This window comes from Helicoverpa zea, chromosome 31 (genome assembly GCF_022581195.2).
Source record: "Helicoverpa zea isolate HzStark_Cry1AcR chromosome 31, ilHelZeax1.1, whole genome shotgun sequence".
Taxonomy (NCBI): domain Eukaryota; kingdom Metazoa; phylum Arthropoda; class Insecta; order Lepidoptera; family Noctuidae; genus Helicoverpa; species Helicoverpa zea.
Window position 1 is genome coordinate 18,302,166 of NC_061482.1, and position 25,969 is coordinate 18,328,134.

General features: G+C 37.2%; 1 protein-coding gene across 2 annotated transcripts in view; it reads right to left on the reverse strand.

The window, feature by feature from the left end:
* The window catches only part of LOC124644908 (Krueppel-like factor luna), a 137,241-nt gene extending 113,009 nt beyond the window's left edge, over positions 1-24,232 (reverse strand). For both annotated transcript variants that reach the window (XM_047184583.1, XM_047184582.1), the window contains exon 1: positions 24,056-24,232. In XM_047184583.1, coding sequence (XP_047040539.1) covers positions 24,056-24,157 — 102 coding nt within the window. In that variant the 5' untranslated portion in view covers positions 24,158-24,232. The remainder of the gene's footprint in view (positions 1-24,055) is intronic.
* Between the last annotated feature and the right edge of the window lie 1,737 nt (positions 24,233-25,969).

Here is a 25,969-nt window from a genome sequence, read left to right on the forward strand (position 1 = left end):
GCAATATTTTTTTTAATAGATATTGTATTTGAGTTTGATTTTGACTTTCATTTGACATGACGATGTGTGAGTAGGTAGCCATTTTATTTCATTTTTATTTTAATAATCGGACAGTTGTCCTTTTCATATCCGCTGGTTCCTCGCGGTTTCATACTTTACTCGGGAAAATTTCTGGCCGTTGGCTAACAAAATATAGCCTATGTTACTCGGGAATAGTCTAGCTTCTAAACAGTGACAGAATTTTCCAAATCGGTTCGTTTCGGAACCTGTCGGGTACAAGCAAACAAACATTTTTTTTCCAATATCTATACATACTACATATAATAAATCTGTAAAAAAACTGTGTCTGTACATTGAATATATTAAAAAAATAATAATTGGGTGGGGTTTAGAAACAGTAATGGAGCACAAATCCAAAAAAAAAATTCTGTCTGTATGTCTGTATGTCTGCATGTCTGTATGTCTGTATGTCTGTATGTCTGTATGTCTGTATGTCTGTTTGTTTGTACACGCTAATCTTCCGAACTACTGAACGGATTTCAATGATTTTTTCTTTGTTGTATCAGTATTAAGCCTGGTCAACATATAGGCTATAATTTATCTTCGAAACTTGAAGACCTGATGCAGAACTCCAACAGACCAACAAAACTATAAGAGATACAAAAATGGTGCCATGGCAAAAATTGTTTCATGTGATAAGCATTTTCAGCTGAGATAATAAATTTGAAGATCTGGAACACCTGATGTGGAACCCCAAGAGCCCAGCTTCTCTGTACCATATACAGGTATGATGTTTTAGCAAAAGTTGTTCAATTTGATAAGCACTTTCTATTGACTTATACAAATTGAAGATCTAAAACACCTGATGTGGAACTCCAGGGGCCCTGCTAGACTATAGCATATGAAGATATGACGTTTTAGCAAAAGTGGTTCAATCTGATAAGCACTCTCTATTGACGTATAAACATCGAAGATCTGGAACACCTGATGTGGAACTTCAAGAGCAATACTACACTTGAAATGTATAGAAATGAATGTTGTGAAATAGGTATGGCGAATCAAAAAAAAGTAATTAATCCGTCTTTTAGATAACCCTAAAATAATGGACACGTATTTTTCTTTTCTCTCTCTCACAAACAAATAATAACGAAGATACAACACGCTTGAATTTTGTGTTAAGTCACTGCTTAGTACAAATTTTACATACCTAGACGTGGCGTCACGAGCCCCCACTCTCCGACTTTGTTGCGTTATATCTCATTATTATTTTGTATGTCTCTTCCAGACCTCGGGACTATAGAGATCCGAATTTTTGGGAGGTAAACGTGGAGCCGATGCCAACACGCCGAAGCCCTTTTGAGACAACTTTAATGAAATGGTGACACAAAACCGACGATTATCCCTTTATACACTATAGAAATGAACCCAAGGACAATCCCCGGTGGACGTCGTTAAAAAAAGACAATCCCCGGTTCTGTGCTAAACTATTGCTAACTATGGAGGAAAAGTACTTGGGCTATTGTGATGGGATGTTAGTGAATGACAATGTATTAGGTACATGTAAAAATGGCAGGTGGAGACTTGCCACCTCACTTACTGGGCCCCCGGGAACCAGTCACTGAATAGCAACAAGAGGGCAACAGGTACATGAGCGGCTGTAGGGTGAGGATATCTCGGTGGACTTTAAACGCTGATTACGCGCTCCCTGTGCGTACCATGAGGCACCTACCCTCCGAGCAGGGCTACTAATCCTGCTCTAGCGACTCCACTCTGGACGGCCAAGCCAAGCCAGAGGCGTGAGACCTACCCCCGTCATGGTTCACTCCGACCGGCCGGAGATGGGGGACAGTATACTCTCCCTGGAGAACTCAGTATATATAGCCCCGCGGGGTCGCTACTCCCCGTCATCAGCCTCAGATGTCTTGCGGTGCCTGCATCTCATAATTATTATCGTTATTATCTCCAGAGCCTTTGTCCCAATTATGTTCGGGTCGACTTCCAGTCACGATGCAACTGAGTACCAGTGTTTTACAAGGAGCGACTGCCTATCTGACCTCCACAACCCGGTTACCCGCTCAACCCAACACCCCTTGGTAAGACTTACTGGCTTCTGACTACCCATAACGACTGCCAAGAATGTTCAATGACAGCCGGAACCTACAGTTTAACATCCCCTCCAAAAAACGGTCATTGGTATCCAAAATATACGTAGAAAGTACATACGAACTTAGAAAAGTTGCATTGGCAGGCACTTGCCAGACCTGGAATCAAAGCCGCACGCTCATACTTGAGAGATTGGTTCTCTACCCACTAAACCACCACGACTTCCACTAAGTCACCACGACTTTGTCATCTATTTAATGTTTTTTTACGTAATAATACGTGTACCTAATATTTTTGCCACTCACAACTTAAATGCGGACTAATTAGAATCACCACTTTTATCCCTATGGTCACGTCTATTGCGGTTCAGTTCTCAGCGTTTTGTTTAGTCTGCTGTGCTTTTGCCGTTAAAGTACAAAAATTAAATATATGGAACGTTTCTAATGGTTATGCGTATTCCGTTGTTTCCAAGTCAACGGGCCCTTAAAATTCAATATTAGACTATTCAGATATTTGGTTTTGCTGACCCCGTAGTCGCTGGCATAAGGGACAGGATCCGCGTACGAAGTCGCGGGCAGAAGCTAGTTATACATATAACTGTTGATGGAGCATTTTAAAAATGTATGCACATATGTACGATGCAGTATGCATATGAAAGCGAACTCACGTTGAAAGGGAGACTATAATCAACCGCGTCGATTGTTTATACTCGGCCACAGACTACAATCACACAGTAGTACAACTTTGTTTACTGTTACATTCCATGCATCTGTAAACTACTCTTCAATGAAGACAATCTTTGACATTTGCCGAGACAAACGCATTAACTGTGTCAACCCTATCAAATGATTTCTAAAGTAAATAAGGACAAATAAATAATTTATTTAATTTATCGACGGCTGTTTCTTATTGATGATAATAAAAATACCTATTAATAAAACCTAAATAATGTTCTTATCGACTTGAACTTTGAAAAAATATTCCATTTCATAAGTCTCTGGCAACTATTCTATTTATTGCACATTTTTAGTCGGCTGATGGATTTTAGTACGCACATTACGAGTATCAGTTTTTTGATATTGGCATACTGTTTCAGCTACTCTGTGGTGTGGTGCTCGTTGCATTCATAACGCACGGAAGAGGAAATAGGTTAATTCGGCTTCGAGTGATGGACCAGTCACTTTAGACTCACTGGTAGATGTTCACTCTGATATACTCGAGTTTTTTATACGCAGTTTGTTGTGCAATATTTAATTGATGTTGGATTTTAAGAATTAGGTCAGGAAATGCTATGGTTTATAACTATTATGATAGCAGTATTTTAAAAAGTTTGCGATATTATCTTGCTATTCAGAAAAGTGGTTATGGATCTTTTTAATGTGCAATGTAGCTTTGTCTGTCTGTCTAGTACCGTTAGTGTAGTAGTTTTAGACAATTTTAAAGAAAAATCAATCCATTTTAAGACGTACCTAAACAACTTTTGAAAAATGATTGAAAAATACCAATAAATCGATACAAGCCTATCACAAAATATATACAGTTCACAAACGTGCTCATCGTTTATTTGACATTGTGCAGGATATATACCTATACATACATACATAGTATGTTTATCTTGAACATGCGCGAACAGTGAATCAGTGTAGCTGACTCATATACTATTTTATATATAGATAACATTAGAGTATTTTATTTTTGTATGAAAGACGTGTCTTTCATTGAATGAGTTTCATTTAGTTAATGGGGTTGCGATTTTAAGCAAAGTCAATTTTTTTTTTAAATTATTTATTTTTAACCTTAGGTATATGATTGGTTCTTATAAAAAAAAGTTTTTGAACAAAACCAAGTTGACAGTAATGACTATAAATAATAATTATATTTACTATCAATGTTCCAAATGAATTCACCTACTGATAAGATTTAACTATGTCCTCTCAAATTACATATTTGGTTTCAGTAGTAAATAATATTAGCTTACAATGATATTTAGATCGTATTTATCCTTGTTAACTAGTGGGAAAATGAGTCTAATAAACAGTTTGTTACTATAATTGGTTCGCGTAGGTAAACAGTTGCTCTAGTTGCCGCTAAGCACGACTGCCGTGCATGGGGTCTTGAGTTTGATTCCCAGATCGGGTAAAAATTGCATTTGATACAATAATACTAGCCTACATCCCATTAAAACTTTTAAGCTATTGCATAGCTTCTTTCGCAGGCCTTGAGCGCGGGGACCAAATCCAGAAATTCCGTAACGAAAAAACCTCACGCTCCCCACTCCGACGGGCACGGAGGTGTGGCTTGAAGGCCGTGCATCGTCTAACGTCATGTCAGTTCAGCAGTCTTCGACACAGCGCTGTGTGTCGTGCGATTAGACGTATTGTACGACTTTAGGCGTCGTCCTAATTGGGAGCGATCGTACGATGGCGCGATGCGTTTTTCATCTAAGACGTCGTCCTAATTGACAGCGATCGTACGATGACACGATGCGTTCTCGTCGTCTCGTTCTATTTGAACCTCGCAAGTGAGATCGTGAGATGAAAAACGCATCGCGCCATCGTACGATCGCTCCCAATTAGGACGACGCCTTACGGAACTCGCCCGAATCGAGACGAGCTGCTCCGAAATCGGACGAATACAATACAGAATGCTATGCAATAGGTTTACCGCGGTAGTCCCCGAGTGCCACACGTATTTTTTTTAAGAGATCCGTTATCCGAAATCGCTACACTAATGCGAAAAACCATAGGTTCACCAGTAGTATCAAAAAGCTCTATTAAACAAAAAGTTTGCGATTTACTTAACTCTTTCGAACAATCTCTCAAATCCACTACAACAGACTTAAAATAAAACAACCAATACAAAAAAAAAAGAAAAAGTAGGTGTTTCATTGGTCGATCAACCTGACAGTAAATCTATAATAACAGGTACGGAACCCATTAGCCTATCATAGACAACAGCTTATTACCCATAGACAACAGCTTATTACGTACCTGAAGCTTATGATGGAAATGTAAGCCGACCATTATGAATGTCTATTGGAAATACATTCTCATTTTCTTTTTTTATTGAAATCTTGTTTAATGAATACGGTTGAATATTTTTTTTATTTGTTTACATGGTTGTGAAGATTAAATTCAAATTATTTATTCTGTAATGAAGGCGTCAAAAATATTGAGTCGGTAGCTGTATACTACTGCCCAGACACGGATAACATGTAACCTATGTCCTATGGAGACAGTGCAGTTTCCCAATAATAAAGGATTAAAATTTGGAAATCGCTTCAGTTTAGGAAGCCAACAAACAAAAAAAAAATAAAACCGACTCCCAAAAACACTGAAAAGCAAAAAAAAACTATTCTTAGGTGCATCGGCCTAGAAGTCGGTGTCTAATGGATGTAACTAAGTTTATAACGCCACCGACTTCTAGGCCGATGCACCTAAGAATAGTTTTTTTTTGCTTTTCAGTGTTTTTGGGAGTCGGTTTTATTTTTTTGTAAAAAGTTTTTTATTTTTAGCTTTTCAGTGACAAGCATAGTTGTCACTATCCGCATGTCATATCCGCAGTGGAAAGTTCTCATCAATACGAACAATATAAGCCCAAGCACGAGGTAGTTTACATATTCAATTGTCGAGTTCCCTGGACCTTCGCTGGTCTCCATCATCAGGTCAGCTTCAAACCTTCACTGTTGCAAAGGTCTCGTCAATACGAACAAAATAAGCCCAAACACGAGGTAGTTTTTTACACATTCATTGTTCAAGTTCCCTCGACCTTCTCTGGTCTTCATCATCAGGTCAGCTCCAAGCCTTCACCATTGCATAGTGTTATCAGACATGCGCCTTAGTGTCAAGTTTTTACCCTACGTATGCCTACGATTTTCGAAAGTTGCCCTCGATTTCTCAGGGTTTCCATCATCAGATCCTGACCTGGTGACTATGGGACCACCTGGGAGGTAAACCCTATCAAACAAAAAAAAATTTTGCAAATCGGTCGAAGCGTCTCTGAGTAATCGGTGAACATACATAAAAAATAAAAAAAAAATAAAAAGATCCCGACGAATTGAGAACCTCCTCCTTTTTGGGAAGTCGGTTAAAAAAAGGTCGTCTTTAAAATATAAGTATGCAAAGTTTTAGCTCTCTAACCTTCTCAGTTCAGCCTTGTTTCTAACTAGCCCTGTAAATGTAGACAACTTAGACTGAAAAATAGCACAAAAATAATACCTATTCCCACTCAAACAAACAGCAAGGTAGGTGTTCTTAAGTACTACTTAAAGCTACTTATTGGTGTCTCGAACAAATAAAAAGTGGTGCATTGTTTTGCTCTGCTTCGATAAAATTTAATGTATTTTCTTTACTGGAAAATACACTGAGAGAAACTTGGTTCTTATTTTATTTTGTGACTTAAACTTTAAGCCTTCGTTCGTGATTTGTCTTGTAAATCTTCTTATTTTTGAGGCATTGTAGTCTTACTACGAAACAGAATAAACATTGTTATTCTTCTTTTAAGAAGAATATTCTTACTCTCTTTGGTTAAGTATATCGGCTTGTCACTTGCGCTTTCAAGCGAAAATTACTGAAATCATTTTTAAATTGTTGTACACAGATTGTCTACTCTAGAGTCTAAGAAGAATATACTTATTAGCCTGGTGCGGAACGTAGCTCCCTCAGGATATTGGCAAAATCGCTGGGAATACCTATATTTTATCCTATCCTTCAAGAGAGCAAGCTTGATGATATTTTTACTATCACAACGTTCGACAGTACAGATAACAAACAAAATAGTTATGTAAAGTAAACCATCTATCTATGTATCATGTAAATACATAATTATGTATGTATGTATAAGCGTGACTCATAAACATCTGTACTATCGAGGGCATTTCCTGATGGCTCAGTAGCGAACACAGGCTTATTATTTTGATTATAATTATATTATGTACAGTATTGTACATAATAGCGTACTGAGTCATTATCTAATAATAGCGCGGTAGGTCATTAGTGTTGACCCACAGTAAGTCTATTTACTGCGTTTTCAGATAACGGTTTATGGCTAATTTTATCTTACTGTAGAGCTAGATTCTGTCCTTTAATATTTTAGCGTGAAAACCTAATACAGAAGTCCACTCTTGCATTTATAATTTGAGTTTGATATGTGGTAGGAATATTTTTTATTGTTTATAAATATTTATTCCATACCGCAAAATATAAGGTAAACTATGTTATATACAGGAAAAAATAAAACAATAATAGGGATATAAATACAATAAAAAACACGTTAAATTAATCTAGGTTTGGTTTGAAAAGGATTGCGCTATTAATTAGTATTATAGCTTTTCCCTGTTATTTTTTTACTTGACAACATTTACCATCTTTTTGTAAAAATTTGTCGAAAATGTCGATCTTTAGTAAGACCTGCTTGGAATTTAAAACCATTGTATTAAACCAGGTTAATTTAAGGATGATCGATATTAATTTTCCAATATCCCAAAAAAAAAATCTCGCATTATCCTATCAACATTGAAATAGATCGGAGTTTTATTGTGATGACGAACCAACAGTTTATTTTACAATAACAGTAACAATCACAGTTAAACAAGGCAAAACACGATTTAAACTCATTTTCCTTTGAGGCAACAATGTTAACTACGACCTATAGTCTCGCAAAACGACACTTTATTCTGTTATATCCAACCTTTTACAAAACAGCGCCTTTTCATCACAAACATTTTATATTTCGTTATAAAAAGGAACTTTATTATGTTACTGCATTTTACTAACTTTACTCTGCACTAGTTTCAGTAAAATTGTTACTCCATTATACGCATTTTATTTTGCATATCATTTTTCATCCCTTATATACAGCACTCAACTTCTGCGAATATGTTTTTCCTAACAGTTTTTTAGAAAACAGTATTTTGCCATTTTTTGCCTGGTTTTTGATAACTTTTCCTACACTAAAAAGAGACAACGGTATATAGAATATTCATTCATATGTAAGTACAGTAACATGATTATCTTTTTCGCAACTTTGACACATCGCCGCGGCCATATTTGACCCTGATGATGCAAGCAGCCCTCCATTTTACCGGTTGCACACAATACCAGATATTTTTCACAAATATGTACATGATCAAAAATATGATGTGTTACGCCATTGTAAATATTTTTGGGTTTATTTAAATGAAGTCAGTCAGTCAGTGTGAGTTTTTAAATACAGATGTACTGACTGCAACAAACATTTTGATTTTAAGTAAATCTTTGACAATTAATTAACATCCAATGAGAGTAACTATATATATAACTGTATTGTTCAAAACAAAACAATTTCCTTTGCTAAGCACGGAAAATAATAATACCAAGAACGTAAACAATTTTTACTATTATAAAATTACTTATTTTCTTGCACTGTTATTGAATTGAAATAATAAAACACATAATGTATAAATACTTCTAGTTTTGATTACAAGAATACACATCCACTGCCTTATTAAAAACTCATTTGTCAATCGAATAAACTAAAGTCTAACTAACTAATCAACCAAGATCAACATAGTGACACGGTTTCTGATCACAATAACATTCTAGATTCTACCAAACAAAACACAATCGATTATCGAGCACCAACTCGTAACCGCCATACCTGTCCATCATTCGAGTTTATTGTTATTTGTTATAGATATAACACAGTTTGATAAAACACCTACGCTAACTGTTATCTCTGAAATATTCACCGTTATCAGCCGTTATCAGAGAGATAGGAGCGATCAGCTGATTGTGCGAGTTTCTATTATTTAATCATAGCGTTTCGGCGGAACGTGAATGACATAAGGTTTTTTCGTTGTAGTGAATTGCTTTCTTCTGAAGATGTATTCTGATTGTATGTGTGTTATGCCTTTCTTTCTTTCTTCTTTTCTTTGGCTTTGCGCATGCGCTACGGTCGCGTTTCTCTTAGGTTTGAATCTTGGTTCTATTTACTTTGTAACTATTGAATCATTTGTGGTTTAAGTGTCTCGTTGATCACTTAACTAGCTTATGGATCTTTGGGTTAAATCATAATCAATTCAAATAAAAAAAAGTACCTATGACTTTTTCAATCTATGATATTCAGCTTAGGTACACCGGGCTTCAAGGTGCCCTTTGAAACACTTATCACAAACTGAATTGTGATTAAACAACATTTCATGAAAATGACTGATTGGTATGGCTTTATAAAGATTTTTATCGGTGTTAGAACAATTTTTGACCCAAAATCCTACCACTACGAAACACCGTTTCAAAAAATTTCGTAAAAGTAAATTTATCTTGGGCCAACATCCATATTCGCCCTACATACGCACAGCATGGCAGCAATTTTGAAAAATCCTCCCTCAAAAACGGGAAAATATACTTCAATATTTGTTCCTCACATAAGAGTAGGGGGAATCCTATTGCAACCACAGTAGTTTTTAAAATACAATGATAACAAGCGAATTTTCTTTCTTGTGTACCTGCCGTTCCTATGACACTGCATCGTTGGGTTTTTGAAGACGTCAAAATTGACGCGTTTGTTCTTGGCTTAGATATATTGGAGAAATGGATTTCTTGTATGTCGCCAATTATAAAACAATAGAAAACCAATTGTGTCTCGCGTATATCTGCACTCTAACATACAACGGTTAAGAAGGATCATCATTTTTGGCACAAAAACCGGCTTTAACTATGGTATTTAGTTTGGATTCAATGAGATTAGTCTCCGAAAGAAATAATAAAAAGTTGTGTTCAGCCTTACTTCCTCCTATTATTTCAATTTGCTTTTCTACAAGTAACAAAATAACACTTTTACCTAGCATTAAATTAGCTATTTACTGCACATAACTGGGCAGAGACTGTGTTCGCAGCAATAAAGTGGAAGTACGTTTACCCGACCTGATTCGTTGACACGAATAAAATCAAACAAGCTGTGTATGTAGCTATATAAATATCGATCGTTTCCTAACTTTATGCTTCGTTCTGTACTGTTTTGCATCTCGGGTAATGTAGCTTCTAGATTCTTTTAAGCCATTGCTTGGTTACTAAATACATTTATTGTGACAATGATTATTAAGGGGTTTTGTGACGTCATTATAAGGGCACAATTCCTGTATCTACTAAAACATTAATCGAATCATCTTAAGTCTGTCCGTCCGAATCGCGTAATCCTAAATGTTCATAAATATGTGTACGAGCCGCGTAAGCCTAAAAACAATTAGTTTTAAAGGCTCTTTAAATCAGACAGCAACTGCTATAGAGCCTTATCGAAGCCAAGAGGTCATTTCATCAGGAATCCTATTAGCTGTATTGAATCTTGATTTACAACTACCAAAAGGCTACCACAAAGTTAGACTCCCTCTAACAATCACATGCCTAGCCTGACTGTGGTTTCAATAAGGTTCTGTCTAAAGCTCCAATTTGCCAATATCGGCTCCATGTTCAACCACGTGGAGTTCGATTAAATAACAAAGCACTAGCACTAAAGCTATTGAAAATACCTTCACACATAGTGAGGCTGAACTACATCCAATCAGGTTCTAGCTGGCTGATGTAGACTTTGCCGCACCCAGAATTTCATAGAATACACCACGCCTTGATATAAGCGATAAGGAACACACGTTGTTTTGTAACTGATATTTCTGAATGAAAATAGGACTGAATAACTAGCGATTTCGTAAGAGAGAACACTAAGAATGAAGGCACAGGCATAATTAAAAATCAACGAGATGCCATAGACGCAATTTAGGAGATTGTTCGAAAGAGTTACCGTGGCCCTCGTACACAAACGGCTTCAGAAGGAACATGATGAGTTCTATTCAGTGAATGCATTCAATTAACCAAAGCGCTATAAAAACTTGAAACTTTCAAGAATCGACCATCCTTTGTGAAAATTTAATTAATTTCAAAAATCTTCGAGTTACGATGCTTTACTGTAGAAATTAATAATTTGTGAACTTTCAGGAGAGTAATATAAACTTGTGGTATGCTTTTGTCACAACTGGTAAAGGAATTCCTTCTTGTGTGTGGGTGAATTTGTAAATCTAAGGCATTTCTTATTAAACTAGAATATGTAAACCTGTTTATAAGCTAAATTCTAGAGTTCCAAAGGGGATTTAATGCTGGTAATTAAAGCCAATTTTTGCTGAGTACTTACTTGTTGTTATAGTGACCACAGAAATCAATCATTTATGATAATTTAAACTGTCTACCGTGATAGTTCCTCAAGCTGTAGCTTGACGGACAGCAAAGTCTGAATAGTATGTCCCGTATTACCCTTTTTGTACGGAACACAAAAAAATTATGAATATATTGCCTTCAAGTGGTGTGCACATTTTATCCAATCATGGCTATGAATAAATTCGATCACACACCATTTAATGAGATGGCAGTGCATGATTAACACAATTACTTGAAACGCACGTAAATGAAAAGCTTCATATTTTATCCGACGGTAACTGGCGCCCCACTCACCTGACGACCCGTGTCGGCGACCTATATTGCCAACTACATTACAATTATGACATCGAGGTCGCCGATATAATAATAAGAGGTATCCTCACCCTTCTCAGCCGCTCATGTCCCTGTTGCCCTCTTGTTGCTTTTCAGTGACTGATTCCCGGGGGCCCAGTAAGTGAGTTGGCGAGTCTCCACCTGCCATTTTAACATGTATTTAATACATTGTCATCGGCAGGTGCCATAGTTCCCGTAGTTTCCCCATTCCTAGTCCATTAGCATCCCATCACAATAGCCTAAGTAGTTTTCATCCATAGTTAGCAATAGTTTAGCACAGAACCGGGGATTGTCCTTGGGTACATTTCTATAGTGTATACAGGGATAATCGTCGGTTTTGTGTCACCATTTCATTAAAGTTGTCTCAAAAGGGCTTCAGCGTGTTGGCTTCGGCCCCACGTTCGCCTCCCAAAAATCCGGGACTCTATAGTCCCGAGGTCTGGAAGAGACATACAAATCAATAATAATTTTGTTACCAATATCTTTCAAAAGGTCATTGACTTTAGAGCTTTACTGTAAATATGTGACATTCATTACAACTTTATAAAAAATAAAATACAAATAAATTCTGTGTGCATTTTCCATATTTATATAATGTCGATGCGACGTCGCCCACGCTCACTCCTTATGCAACTACAAATGGAAATTTTATAAGAGAAATATGTTTTATTTCGAACTTTGATTCTTTTGTAACTTAAATGTCAGTGTGCATTCAAAGGTTGCCAAGGGAACCCTATTATAGCTCATATATATGCTACCGAAAGGTATAAAAAAAGGGAACAAATATAATGACCACCATAAAATGCTTTGATACCCTTAGTTTTGTAACCAGAAATATCTACTGAACACCAGAAAAATAAAGTCTAAAAATGTAATAGTACCAGCTATTTTAGTCACGACTTCACTTTAAATTGTATTCGACCACCAAATTTAGTAAATGATCACCAACACTTGACGACCAAATTAATGTATTATTTTTGCCTAAATAAGTCACTGTGATTGCCATAAAATGTAGGTATTATGATGCCATATTAAGTTATGTGTCCGGCTTGCAATGCATGCGTGAGTGTCAGTATGACGAGTGACAGGGGAAAATGGAAGAAAATGACATATTGCGCCGACCCCAAGTAAAATTGGGCACAGGGCAGGAGAAAGAAGAAGAAGAATGTGTTTCTCAATACACTCCCTCGAAAACACACTCTTATCGCACTGTTTAGAGGCATGCAATAGACAATTTTCCACCCTAGTGCAGGAAAAGGGTTCCCATAATGTTATAAAATTTATTGTATCAGGCCGAACTTATTTTTTTGGAGTCAGTTTACTTAAACAGGATAGCAAGATGTAAAAACTTAGATTATCATTTTATATTAAAACGCTGGTATAATTGATGCATGGCAGTCTTCCTAGACTTGGCTAAAGCCTTCGACACCATCTCTACTGATCTTCTCCTCAAGAAACTAGACGCCTCCGGCATTAGAGGTATACCATTGGACTGGTTCCGTAGTTACCTCACTAACCGTAGCCAATACGTTAAATCAGAGTGTCTCACTAGCAGCAAACTTTCCATAAACTTTGGCGTCCCGCAGGGTAGTCTACTAGGCCCAACACTCTTCACTATATACATAAACGACATACTCAACCTAAATATAAACAGTGCAGAACTAATATCATATGCCGATGATACTGTTATCTTATTTCAAGCAAAAACCTGGGAGCAGTTATTCTCCCTAGCAGAAGAGGGGCTGTCAACAGTAGCACAAACACTCAACAATAACCTATTAACCCTAAACATAAAAAAGACCAAAGCAATCACATTCTTCAAAACCATGACGTCCAGTCCGCCTTCTAACCTTTCACTCAAATTCCACACATGCCACACAAACACACCAACAGATAGCTGCTCTTGCGAACAAATACAACGCACTCACTCTATTCGATACCTCGGCTTAATTATTGATGAAAATCTGTCGTACAAAGAGCACATCCAGTCTTTATCCACGCGAGTCAGAAAGCTCATCTATATTATGAAAAAACTAAGAGATCGGACATCTAAAGACACACAGCGCATGGTCTACTACGCCATATGTCAATCTATAATTCAATACGGAATATCTATCTGGGGAGGAGCTGGCAAAACCACTCTCATAGAACTCGAGAGAGCCCAAAGGGCGGTCATCAAGGTGCTCCTCAAGAAACCATTCCTATATCCCACAGACACCTTATTCAACGAATTTGGTGTACTTCGAGTCCGTCAACTCTATATTCTAAATGCATATCTACACACATTCAAACAACTAAAAAAAAGACCGGATTACCAAACGCTGATATCTAAAAGAACTAACCAAGTCCCAGTACCACGCACCATCTCCCTCCTAGCCAGAAGATGCCCTACATACCTGCACACTACAATATTCAACAACGTCAACCGTAGTATATCCCGCAGCACAAATGAACTTCCGTATTTCGCATGCAAAAAGGTGATCAAGAAATTGTTAATGGAACTCACATACGAAGAAACCGAGAATATTCTCACCGCTTCATCAACACTTGAAAAGACACACTAACTCACACATACCCTCACAGACACCACCCACACACAAAACACACACAAAACCAACCATCACACACAAAACACGAACACAAACACCAAACATCACACACAAACACCAAAAACATACAAAGATCTACCTATTAGCTAAAAAGAAGAGGATTTCATTTCTTTTTCTTTTATTCATGTTATTATTTTATTTTTATCCTTTTCTTTTTTTTGAACTTAATTGTCCAGAGAAACAAAACAATTAATTTGCACGAAAAAGCAACTTATGTTTTCAGCTTTTGACCTCACTAACCTAATTCAAATTTTATTTTATTTTTATTACTTTAATGTCCAGAGAGAGAACTATTTATCTGCAAGAATGCGATTTATGTTTTAGTTGCTGATCTCCTTTAATATATGTTAATTTAGTTTTATATATTCCTAAGTGTCCACCGATTACATACAAAATAATGTTAATGTTATTATCTGACCTACAATCAGAGTTTACGCATAAAAACACAATGTAATTAGAAAATAGGTCCCCAAGATACAGGCACAGCCTAGTTTGGGGACCACAGAACTGATAAAAATGACTCTAGTAATATAGTTACAGTTTACCTTTATTGTAATCTACCTCATAACATTAAGAAGTGATTTGTGAATGTAACTGTGGATCAATAAACGAATTTATTATTATTATTATCTTGTATGTCTCTACCAGACCTCGGGACTATAGAGTCCCGGATTTTTGGGAGGCGAACGTGGGGCCGAAGCCAACACGCTGAAGCCCTTTTGAGACAACTTTAATGAAATGGTGACACAAAACCGACGATTATCCCTGTATACACTATAGAAATGTACCCAAGGACAATCCCCGGTTCTGTGCTAAACTATTGCTAACTATGGATGAAAACTACTTGGGCTATTGTGATGGGATGCTAGTGGACTAGGAATGGGGAAACTACGGGAACTATGGCACCTGCCGATAACAATGTAATAAATACACGTAAAAATGGCAGGTGGAGACTCGCCAACTCACTTACTGGGCCCCCGGGAATCAGTCGCTAAATCGCAACAAGGGGGCAACAGGTACATGAGCGGCTGAAGGGTGAGGATACCTCGGCGGACTTTAAACGCAGATCACGCGCTCCCTGTGGGTCCAGCATCACCGGCCCACTCGCCACTTACCACGAGGCACCTACCCTCCGAGTGGGCTGTTAACCCTGCTCTAGCGACTCCACTCTGACCGGCCGATGAAGGCAAGCCAAGAGGCGGGAGACCTATCCCCCATCATGCTTCACTCCGGCAGGCCGGAGATGGGGGACAGTATACTCTCCCTGGAGCACTCGGATATATAGCCCCGCGGGGTCGCTACTCCCCGTCATCCGCCTCAGATGCCCTGCGGGGCTTTATTATTATTATTATTTGTATGTCTCTAACCGACCACGGGACTACAGAGTCCCGGATTTTTGGAAGGCGAACGTGGGGCCGAAGCCAACACGCTGAAGCCCTTTTGAGACAACTTTAATGAAATGGTAACACAAAACCGACGATTATCCCTGTATACACTATAGAAATGTACCCAAGGACAATCCCCGGTTCTGTGCTAAACTATTGCTAACTATGGATGAAAACTACTTAGGCTATTGTGATGGGATGCTAATGGACTAGGAATGGGGAAACTACGGGAACTATGGCACCTGCCGATGACAATGTATTAAATACATGTTAAAATGGCAGGTGGAGACTCGCCAACTCACTTACTGGGCCCCCGGGAATCAGTCACTGAAAAGCAACAAGAGGGCAACAGGGACATGAGCGGCTGAGAAGAGTGAGGATACCTCGGCGGACTTTAAACGCAGATCACGCGCTCCCTGTGGGTCCAGCATCACCGGCCCACTCGCCACTTACCACGAGGCACCTACCCTCCGAGCAGGACTAACCTTGCTCTAGCGACTCCACTCTGACCGGCCGATGAAGGCAAGCCAAGAGGCGGGAGATCTATCCCCCGTCATGCTTCACTCCGGCAAGCCGGAGATGGGGGACAGTATACTCTCCCTGGAGCACTCGGATATATAGCCCCGCGGGGTCGCTACTCCCCGTCATCCGCCTCAGATGCCCTGCGGGGCTTATTATTATTATTATTATAATTTTGATGATCATTTACTACTTTTGGTGATCATTTACTACTTTTGGGATAACAATAATTTATTTGGACTCATTTTGCTTCAATAGGATAGCAGAATTTAAAAACTTTGGTTATAATCTTACTTTAAAATGGTGGTTTAATTTTGGTGAACATTTACTATTTTTGGCTTACGCATGATTTATTTTGGAGTAATTTCACTTAAATAGGATAGTAAAGTGTTAAAACTTTGGTTATAGTTTTACATTAAAATGCGAGTTTCATTTTGGTGATCATTTACTATTTTTGTCTGCTATTTGTTACTATATCTGGTGATCAGTTAAACATAAGCCATAAAAAAAGGTAGTACCCAGTACCTAAATGTTACAAAGGGGTCCTATTACTAAGACTTCGTTGTCCGTTTGAATCAGGTTGTATCCAATGAACCGTTATTGTTAAAACGAAAACAGATAATTAAAGAAAGTGAAAGAAAAAACATGTCGCTGAAATAAAAATCAGACTGAAAATAAAATCTTCACTATTTTAAATATCAGAACGCAAACTGAAACGCAAACGAAGCTCCGAGCAAAACTTTTGACGTTGGCTTCAAACTGTTAAATAAATTCACATTCACCGTATATTTTATTCACGTGGGACAACTATTGTTCTAGCTGATACCATTTGACAACACTATGAACTTTTAAACGTAAAAAAATAAACTTTAGTATGAAACGTTATTATTGAAATTTGTCCAAAATTTTTAATTGATCGACTTTACTGAATGATACTCACCTTGATAAGATGTTTTATTTTACGGAAGCGAGTTAACTTTACCTACTTGTGCATGTAAATGTTCGTGCACATTGTCTTTCTATGCGTAAGCGAGGGATTGGTGGGAGTTATCGTAATCGTCTTCTGTTATGAAAACTAGCTAAAATTGCATTTTTGAGGGCTTCAGAAAATTGGCCAAGTTCTCAAATAGACCGAGGAGATTTTATAATGACTTAATTTTCAGATAATTTTATCGATCTATTGTCTTTCAAGTTTATATTTTCCCGTACATTCTCTATTTTCGTTTTCCCGAGTGTTTATCACGTTTGCATTTCCCATAAATCATTCAAACATCCAATAATTTAAAATTTGTCAGTCAGCAATCATGACAAACATAATTAATTCTCGCCAATCACAGCTAGAATTGCTTTTGATCAGTTTGTGATCACGTTTCAGAGGCTTAAATCAACTGGCAATTTGAACACTAACTTCATTCCGTGTTCGTGTATTAATTAATAGTGTTTTGGTGCTGCAAAACAGCCAATTTTCAATGTGATTATAGAACTATAAATGTCGAATGAAGGTAGCATTCTGACTAAAATAAAATTTGTAGATACAATTTATGTCCTCATATTATAAAATTGTAAAACAGTAGAATCTCATCTACATTTTTGACGCTTTAAACTGAAATCAGTTTGAAATAGAAGTAGTTACGAAGTCTGATAGAATAGTTCACCCGGAGAGTTCTGCCAACAATGCAGCCTCGAATATAATTATAAAGTTGCGAACATGTTCACAAGTTCTATGTCATATCATAAATGTGTTAAGAGATTAAAGTTGGAACATGTCATTGTGACCATTTTGAGATCAGAAAGTTTGACGTTTGCACAATTTCTGCGCTGCATTTCAAATATGCTTGACTGACTTCAGTCAGCGGATTCACCCGCGTCTCGTGAGAATTGTTCCGCTTGGATAAGCGTCTTTAAAGCCTTCTGCGAGAAATGGGATATCTAACACCGCAAGGATTTATCAAATCTGTCTAGTTCCTGAGATAAGCTTAAAGTCATAGACTCAGTGTCCTATTAGTGGTGAGCTAATAAATGGTGCCGTCTGATAGATTATAATTCAATGTAAAAAAGCTATGACGGTAACGAAATAATTGGGGTATGGAGAGGGGACAGCGAAAGGGGTATGGAGATTTTGGAGAGTGACAATAAGACCCATCGTAGGCTCCAAACTTTTAGTCAGTCGATAGTGTGATCACGCTCTTAGAAATGACATGTCACAACAATCAGGTATCGGTCGACTAAAACTTTATTAGGACTGATAGTAAACCAAACATTCAACACTGCAGTTTACCGTATCTGAGTTTGATAATTGCTCGGAAATTCCATCTCTCTATGAGCCATTTACTAACAATTTGACACTAAAAGGGAAACGTTTAACACATTTCATGCTCCGAGTATTCAGTAGTATTTGGTTCTAGGAAATCAGCATTGGGTTTAGAAGCTCGGAATACAATTTGGAATTACGTGTACATTGGTCCCAGGTTAAGGTTATAATAGTTGTTCTAGATAGTTGGATAGATGGAATTCTCTAGGTGAGGTCAAGATCATTGCGGTGACGTACGTTGCGAACATTGTTGTTGTTACTTAGAGTAATTGGGTATACGTATACCTAGGTGCTTCAGCTGTCTGTGTTTATCTTGAACTTGTACCCTAGTAGTTTCAAGGGTTATTGTATTTGTATTCTGGAACTTCTCGTTTATAATGGCAATACTTCTTCGCTATGAACACAATATTCTTCATGGATGCACAACGCACACAAGGAGTAGCCAGTATGTGTTCTTAAGAAAAGAACTCATATATCAGTATTTCTTCAAGGGCAGCCATGTTATTACTATAACATATTTTTCCTCTACAAAGTAAAAGTTATGACATACCTAATCTTACAAAGTAAAATGAACGTCTGCAAGATTCCGTAGAAAGACTAAGTAGAGTTTATATCGCATTATTACTGCTTTGTGCAAACGTTATAATAAATTGCACTCAGTTAATATGATTGCACTTTGCTTTGAGAAAACTTTAACATATTAAAATCCTCTTTTTTAAAAACATGTACTTGGAACGTGCAGCAAAATGAAAAATATTTTGTTCGACTTTCCGATCTTACTTTTACCATTTAATATGTTATCCGCTTAACTTGTTCTGACTGAATGGACGGATTTTTGTTCCTCTTTCAAAAATAAGCTACGAAAATTATTTCGATAAAAGTTTGTGCATACATACTTTATGGTTTGGATTTACACGAATTTTTTTTCGAGAAAAAATATAATCTTCAAAAGCGGAAAGGTGAAAAACGGATTATTTTTGGTTTTTCATATTTTGTTAGTTACTTCACTCACGCTGTTTCTATAAACTCGTAACTTATTCAGGAGTTTAGAGAGAATATTTACCAATTTTTCCTTACACTTCATAACTAAAACAGCACCCATTTTATGTTTCTCTTCGTTCCCACCTATGTATGCACCGCAGTGTATTTACAAAACAAATAACCGATCCGTGGTTAAACTGTTAACTTGTGAACCAAAAGTGTATGCTTGTTTATGTCTTAGGTTAAAAATACGCGTCTCTTTAAGTTGTTCATGCATTTTATTACGGTAATGGTAGAAGGCACCTGATCTAAAGCGGCGCTAAACGCAGCAAGCAGCTAAACGGCGTCTTGTCCCGAACTAAGTAGGATTTTTCTATGGCTAGACAACTGGTATACGAACTTGTATACTCTTTTTGCTCTTTATAGGAAAACAGACAAACACTAAGCGCACAATGTTTTGACTTATGCGAGAATCGAACTCAGGACCTCTAGCGGGGCTGGCAGAATATTATGCCAACTACTAGTCCCACTTGGTTGTGAATCAATCACATAGGTGATGGGAAATCGGTGTTTCCCGAAATTCTACAAGTGCCCTCTGAAAACATGCTTCTCGATATGAACGCAGTATTTTTTATATTACTTCGATTGATTTGATTGATTCTACAAATTATTGTTTGTTTCAGCATATTACATTGTTCTGATTGTAATATGTCTACCATATCTAGTTTTACTGTAAAAGTATGCACACTGCAGACTAAAAGTCGGCTGACAGTTGACCCGATGCTGGCAACTTTTTTTTAATTGATTCCATTCATAGTTTTCAGTAGTTCTGATACCCGGCTAAATACCTGGTGTTAGTAATATGCGTACTATGTATATTTCATCTTTATGCTGTTTTATGAGTCCAAAACAACGGCCGACTAAAAGTTTGGAGAGTACTTTATTTGGTGTAGTACTTACAAACACTCGAAGCATTTTCAATGCGCTTCTTCAAGGTCTTGGAACTCTGCCGACCCCACGTTAACGCAGCGTGAAGACCGCAGCTAACTCTCAGCGCATACATTAACTATTTACCTATAAACTTAGTTTAAAAATAACCGTGTTTACGTTATGTTTCCGGCACTAACCGTGCTCGAACCACAGACATGCTACCGGCTAGACAATACATCATATTATTTATAAACGAGTTAAAATTCCGACTTTTAATACTACGGCATTCTGATCATTTCAATATGTTTTTATTTCATTGAACGAGAATCCTCTTTAGCTCTTTTAATCTTTTACAATATTACATCAATGTTTTGCAATGCAGAGCAATATTTCATTTCATATCTTTGATTAAACGCGAACGTAATCCTTAAATAATTTTGGTGGTTTTAACTCGTTACGGTTACAGATAACTTTTTATTCGGTTGCTCAAAATAGTTATGTATGGACGCAAGTGTATCCTCGAGAAGCAGCTCATCATCTGCCTAGTCTTTTCCGAACTACGTTGGGGTCGTCTTCCAGCCTAAAGAGATGCAGCTGAGTACCAGTAATTTACAAGGTGCAACTGCCTATCTTGCCTCCTCAACCCAGTTACCCGAGCAACGCTTTGGTAAGACTGGTTGTCAGACAAACTTATTGGCTTCTGACAACAGGTGACGACTGTCAAAGATGTTCAAATGACAGCCGGGGGACCTACAGTTTAAACAGCTAGTTCAAAATAATGGGCGATAATGAACTAACGTGATGAAAATAAATTCATTACTATACTTGATGGATTGAAAATATTTAATTACAAAATATTTGTGTTCGATTACCGGTCGCTAAATAATTCCCATTAAAAGCCTTTTAATCACCGCACGGCTAGCCGGATTACTTTGTTTATGTGCAAAAACATTTTTTATTGATGCTTTTTTGCGGGAAAAAAATCACTGTGCATTATTTTTATGTTTTGTCTAACAGTTTTGCCTAACTTAATGATTTTCCATGAGCAGTCATCAAAGACAGAACCCTTGGTCTACTAGAGGTTTTTAAGTTATGAAATCTGATGCCCCAAGTTCAGTTTCAAGTGTATCTATGTCACTATGTAGGGTGCATAATGATATTTTACCATATTATTTATTTTTTTGCTGTAGCCCGGCAACAACCGCAGACCATAATTTGAAGGTGTTACATTTTTCACAATAAATTTCATGAAAATTGTCTTAATAACTGCCAGTTACAAATTTCATTTTTTTTACTGATGTTTAAATATTTCAATAGAATATTTGCGCAGTGTGCAGTTATTGTGTGGTTTATTAATTAGTCAGTTATAAAGAATAAAGTTCGTTGTCCAAACCTTATTTGTGGATTTCTTGCATTTTGAGTACGATTCATTGACATGAGGTTGCGAATACTCATTTTAGCCTCACCCTATCAAAATTATTTAATTGCAGATAATTATTTTATTTTTATCTCTACGTCTAAATTATCTGGAAATAATACTCATACATCGAAATACTGAAGTGTTACTTAACTCTGAGTCTTTTTTAAAGATCTTTCTGCCTAAACAATTTAGGTGAGTGTGAATTCAGTGATAGAATAATCTCTAAACAGCTTCTTAAGTAACTATTCAGTATTCAGCCCTTATTCTATCTCTGTTTGTATGTTCGTTTGTTCTACGTGTACCCATAGAAACAAAATATTAAACTTGAATGTCTCTACATGGCTGTGATGGAATTTGCCATTTTAAAAGATCCATTTGGCAAATTCCAATGTGATTTGTAACCGGCTCTTTTCTTAAGGTTATCTCAATCGCCATCGAAAGGCGATAAATACTTGCTGAAATAGTGAAGCTGTCTGTTCGTACAATGTAATGTAATGAAGGAGCTTGTTGTTCAAGAGAACATTATCGCTGATGATGATGAGTAATATGTAAACATATTAACGTTTAAAACTTCCTGTAGGGTACTAATATTATTTGGCTCTTATAAGTGGTCATTCGTTTCTATTTTAACTAAAGATTTTGACCAAAACGTTCAATATTTCGAAAATCAGGCCAAACCCGCTTGTATGACCTAAAATGGGATATAAGATAACCAAAATCTACCTACCTACCTTATTTTTTTATTATAAAAAAATCTACCTACCTACCTTATTTTTTTATTATAAAAAAATAAGGTAGGTAGGTAGATTTTTTTTATTCATTGGGCAAAATTTCCAAACATTCTTGAACAATCCACGAACATTGTAAAGTAATAATTGATTCCTCTGAGAGCCAGTAGGTACTCAATATTGATATGCACTCAAAATGTAGCCCATGTACCGTAAACACGATAAGATGAATACCAGCATAATAAAGATAATAACACAGATAACAGTTATTTCATAATTCTAAGAAATTATTATGCTGTCATAGGTATTTCGATTCGCGATTTCTTGCAATTGCTATGCATTTTAATCGACTGCCAAAAGATACAAACATCCAAATTGAGAACCTCCTCTCTTTTTAAAAGTCGGTTAAAGAAGGAGGAGGTCCTTAATTCAGCATTGGCTGTACCCACGTAGATTTGTTTTTACTTATTTAAGGTAGGTACAAATTGGTCAAATTGTTATCGGAGTAGCTCTACATCATTCACTACAATGAAAAATAGTAGGTACCTAGGTAGGTAATAGTTAAGTCAAGGAAATGACTTTCGTGTTTTCTTACTTCGTAACAGTGCTTCTGCATGAGTGAGTTATTGACTTCTCTCATTCTGTGCCGCATGGTAAGTAGCGTTAGGTAGATCATGGGAGACCTTTGGTATCTAATTGTAGGTAGGCAAGTAGGTAGGTGGCTAACTAAAATTTTCGAGTACCTACATAATTTTAAAAAATTACTGATGTAATGAAAACTAGTACTAAGTCTAATGAACTGGATATCATTACAAATCTCTTGAAAATAACTCATTAAAATACATATTTTGCCTAGACGCTCGTACCGGCTCGCGTATCCGGCATTTTACTTGGCAACCGTCATACAATCCCAAAACACAATAAATAAACACAAATAAAGTAAAAAAAGTAGTTTCAAAACTTATAAAAAAGTTTTTCAAAGCATAGCGTTGCATCGAGAGCGGCCGGCGTATAACATGGCAACAAACTCAGATAAAAATACGCAGTTATCAACATAAAAACAAAAACACAAGTAATAACGTAAACAAACTATAAATAGCGGCAAAGGAATGCGGCGTTGAATAAAATAAAGCAGAGGAAAGTGAAACCGAGTGATATCGATTGATTCCCGTCGAGAGTGAATGTCCAGGACAACAACATCAGCCGTCACATTACTCAAGTTCCGAGAAACGCACTCGCGCCCTTCCACGAAACTTATTCAAAACTCACGTACAACGGCGATTCACGTTCCTGGACGCTACAACACCGCGCTCAACTTCTCCATACTTTATTTTTAGTCATGGCGTAACCGCACAAGGAATGTTAACCACTCAAACGATTTATATAACGCAGAGCCTTAAAGTAAACGGAGATTTCAGCTTATTCTGAAAATCGACCGCTGCTTATACGCAGGCGCGAAACCATTTTATGCTGTCACTCGAATTGTTTAACAATTGCGCTCAGCCAAACCGCTCGCTTAGCATGCCGACTTGCTGTGGAGCGCGCAGCACTCACCTGTTGCCAGTAGTCTTCCAGGGACAGCTTCCACTCGAAGTAGCCGGTGTCCGTCACGTCCTGGAGTTCGCGGAACAAGTTGCCGCTCGGTAGCACGTCCATCGCACTTTACATGTGATGCCGATCGAAGTGAGAAAAACGCGCGGCGCGACCTCTCCTGGCACTGGCTCGCGAGCGACTGAGCTGCACGCGCTCCCTCGTCCCGCGCGCCCCTCGTGCCCACTTATAGAATGTATGGATCCGACAGAGAGAGCACGATAATGCCTCGCTCCTCGTTCGTCCTTTATCCTGGTCGTGATCAACCGGGATTTGTAAGTAGTAAGACAAGTCCCGAGCGAGATTTACAGTTATTATACGTCACTGTCCAATTTTTGTGTGACGGGAATATGCCGCTCTCTAAACAGGATCGATATTTTATAATGTTACCCCGGATCGATACCTCCCCAGTGTACCGGGATGTTGATATTTCATCTTCATTTTTATGACCCCAAAAATGTCGTTGAAAATGCGAGAAAAAACGTATTTTTTTGCAACATTCCTTATTAGAATCTGATTAGCAATTTTTGTATACATTTTAAACGTTAAAATAATCAAATATCGCAAGAAAATCACAACTTTCAATTTTAATAAAAATGAAGTTATCTCTACCTACAACTACTCTACATTTAACTACGATTCCCCGCGTAAAAGTTTTACAAAGTTTCAAACAGTTAAGTTTCAATAATATTAATTGTTTTATTTAAAAAACTGATTCTGTTTGGGTAAAAAACGATTATTTACGTGTAAATACCTCACTAACTTCTATTTTCGAAGGTAAAAAGTAAAAATATCCTACAAAAAATCATTTTATTGTAAAAGGTAGCTAAGACACCATGTGGCTCGCTCTCTCAAAAAGTAATCAGATCTCTTGTAGGAAGAGCTAACTAACATTTTAGTAATCTGCGCTAGAACCAAGTTTCTAACCCATTTTACACGCGAATATGTCGCAGTGAAATCCAAAATTGCACCCTTGATTATTCAAAGAAATAACCATTCATTTTCATAGAGAAACTTGGATTAACTTCACTCTGTATGTATTAATAGGTAAGAGGTTATTTAGATTTACTTAGTAGAAACATCATAAGTATATTTAGAAATTTTATTTTTATCAGGTATAATCCAAACCCAAGTAAAAAAAATGTGTGCTTAACAGACTATCGGTCTAGCTCAGTAGCTAAGTTCCGGTTAGTTCAAAATTCAAAACGAAAAGAGTAAGTTTCATGGAGTTTAGTTTGCATCCTAACATAAGTACCTACGTACCTAACATATGATTGAGACGATCAAATTTTCGACAGTTTGGCAAAGAAATCTTTCTGAAACTCTCCCAATTTGCCATCGAAAAGTATTTTGCAGCATCGTGAAGAGATCTCAAAATTGCAAGCACTTTGTCGACACACTTCCAAAGTTGTTGGCACTTTAAAATTATCTCGAAATTCTAACTTCACTGTACAAGTAGGGACGTACGTAAGTAGAGGTACATTAATAAGTAATAGGTACTTATGTTTACTAATATAAGTTGGTAACTGGGTTGCGGAGGTCAGATAGGCAGTCGCTGCAAAGACACTGGTAGTCAGTGGAGTCGAGTTAACCTACTGTTAACCCCGGTATAGTTGAGAAAAGGCTAGGCAGATGATGATGAGATTTACATACGATGTTTGTAAAATGGTCTAAAAATAAGGATTTAATATCCTTATTTTGGTAAAGAGAAACAATCAGTTTCAGGCTCACTAATAACTCACCCATGTTTCTTCTGGAGCCGTTCTAACACTTTCGAATAATCCCGTGATCGAAAAGTCTACCTCCTGTGTCATTTTACTGTCTGATTAAATACCTCTTTACAGCCCCTTCCATATATGTTTAAAACTTGTAAATAAC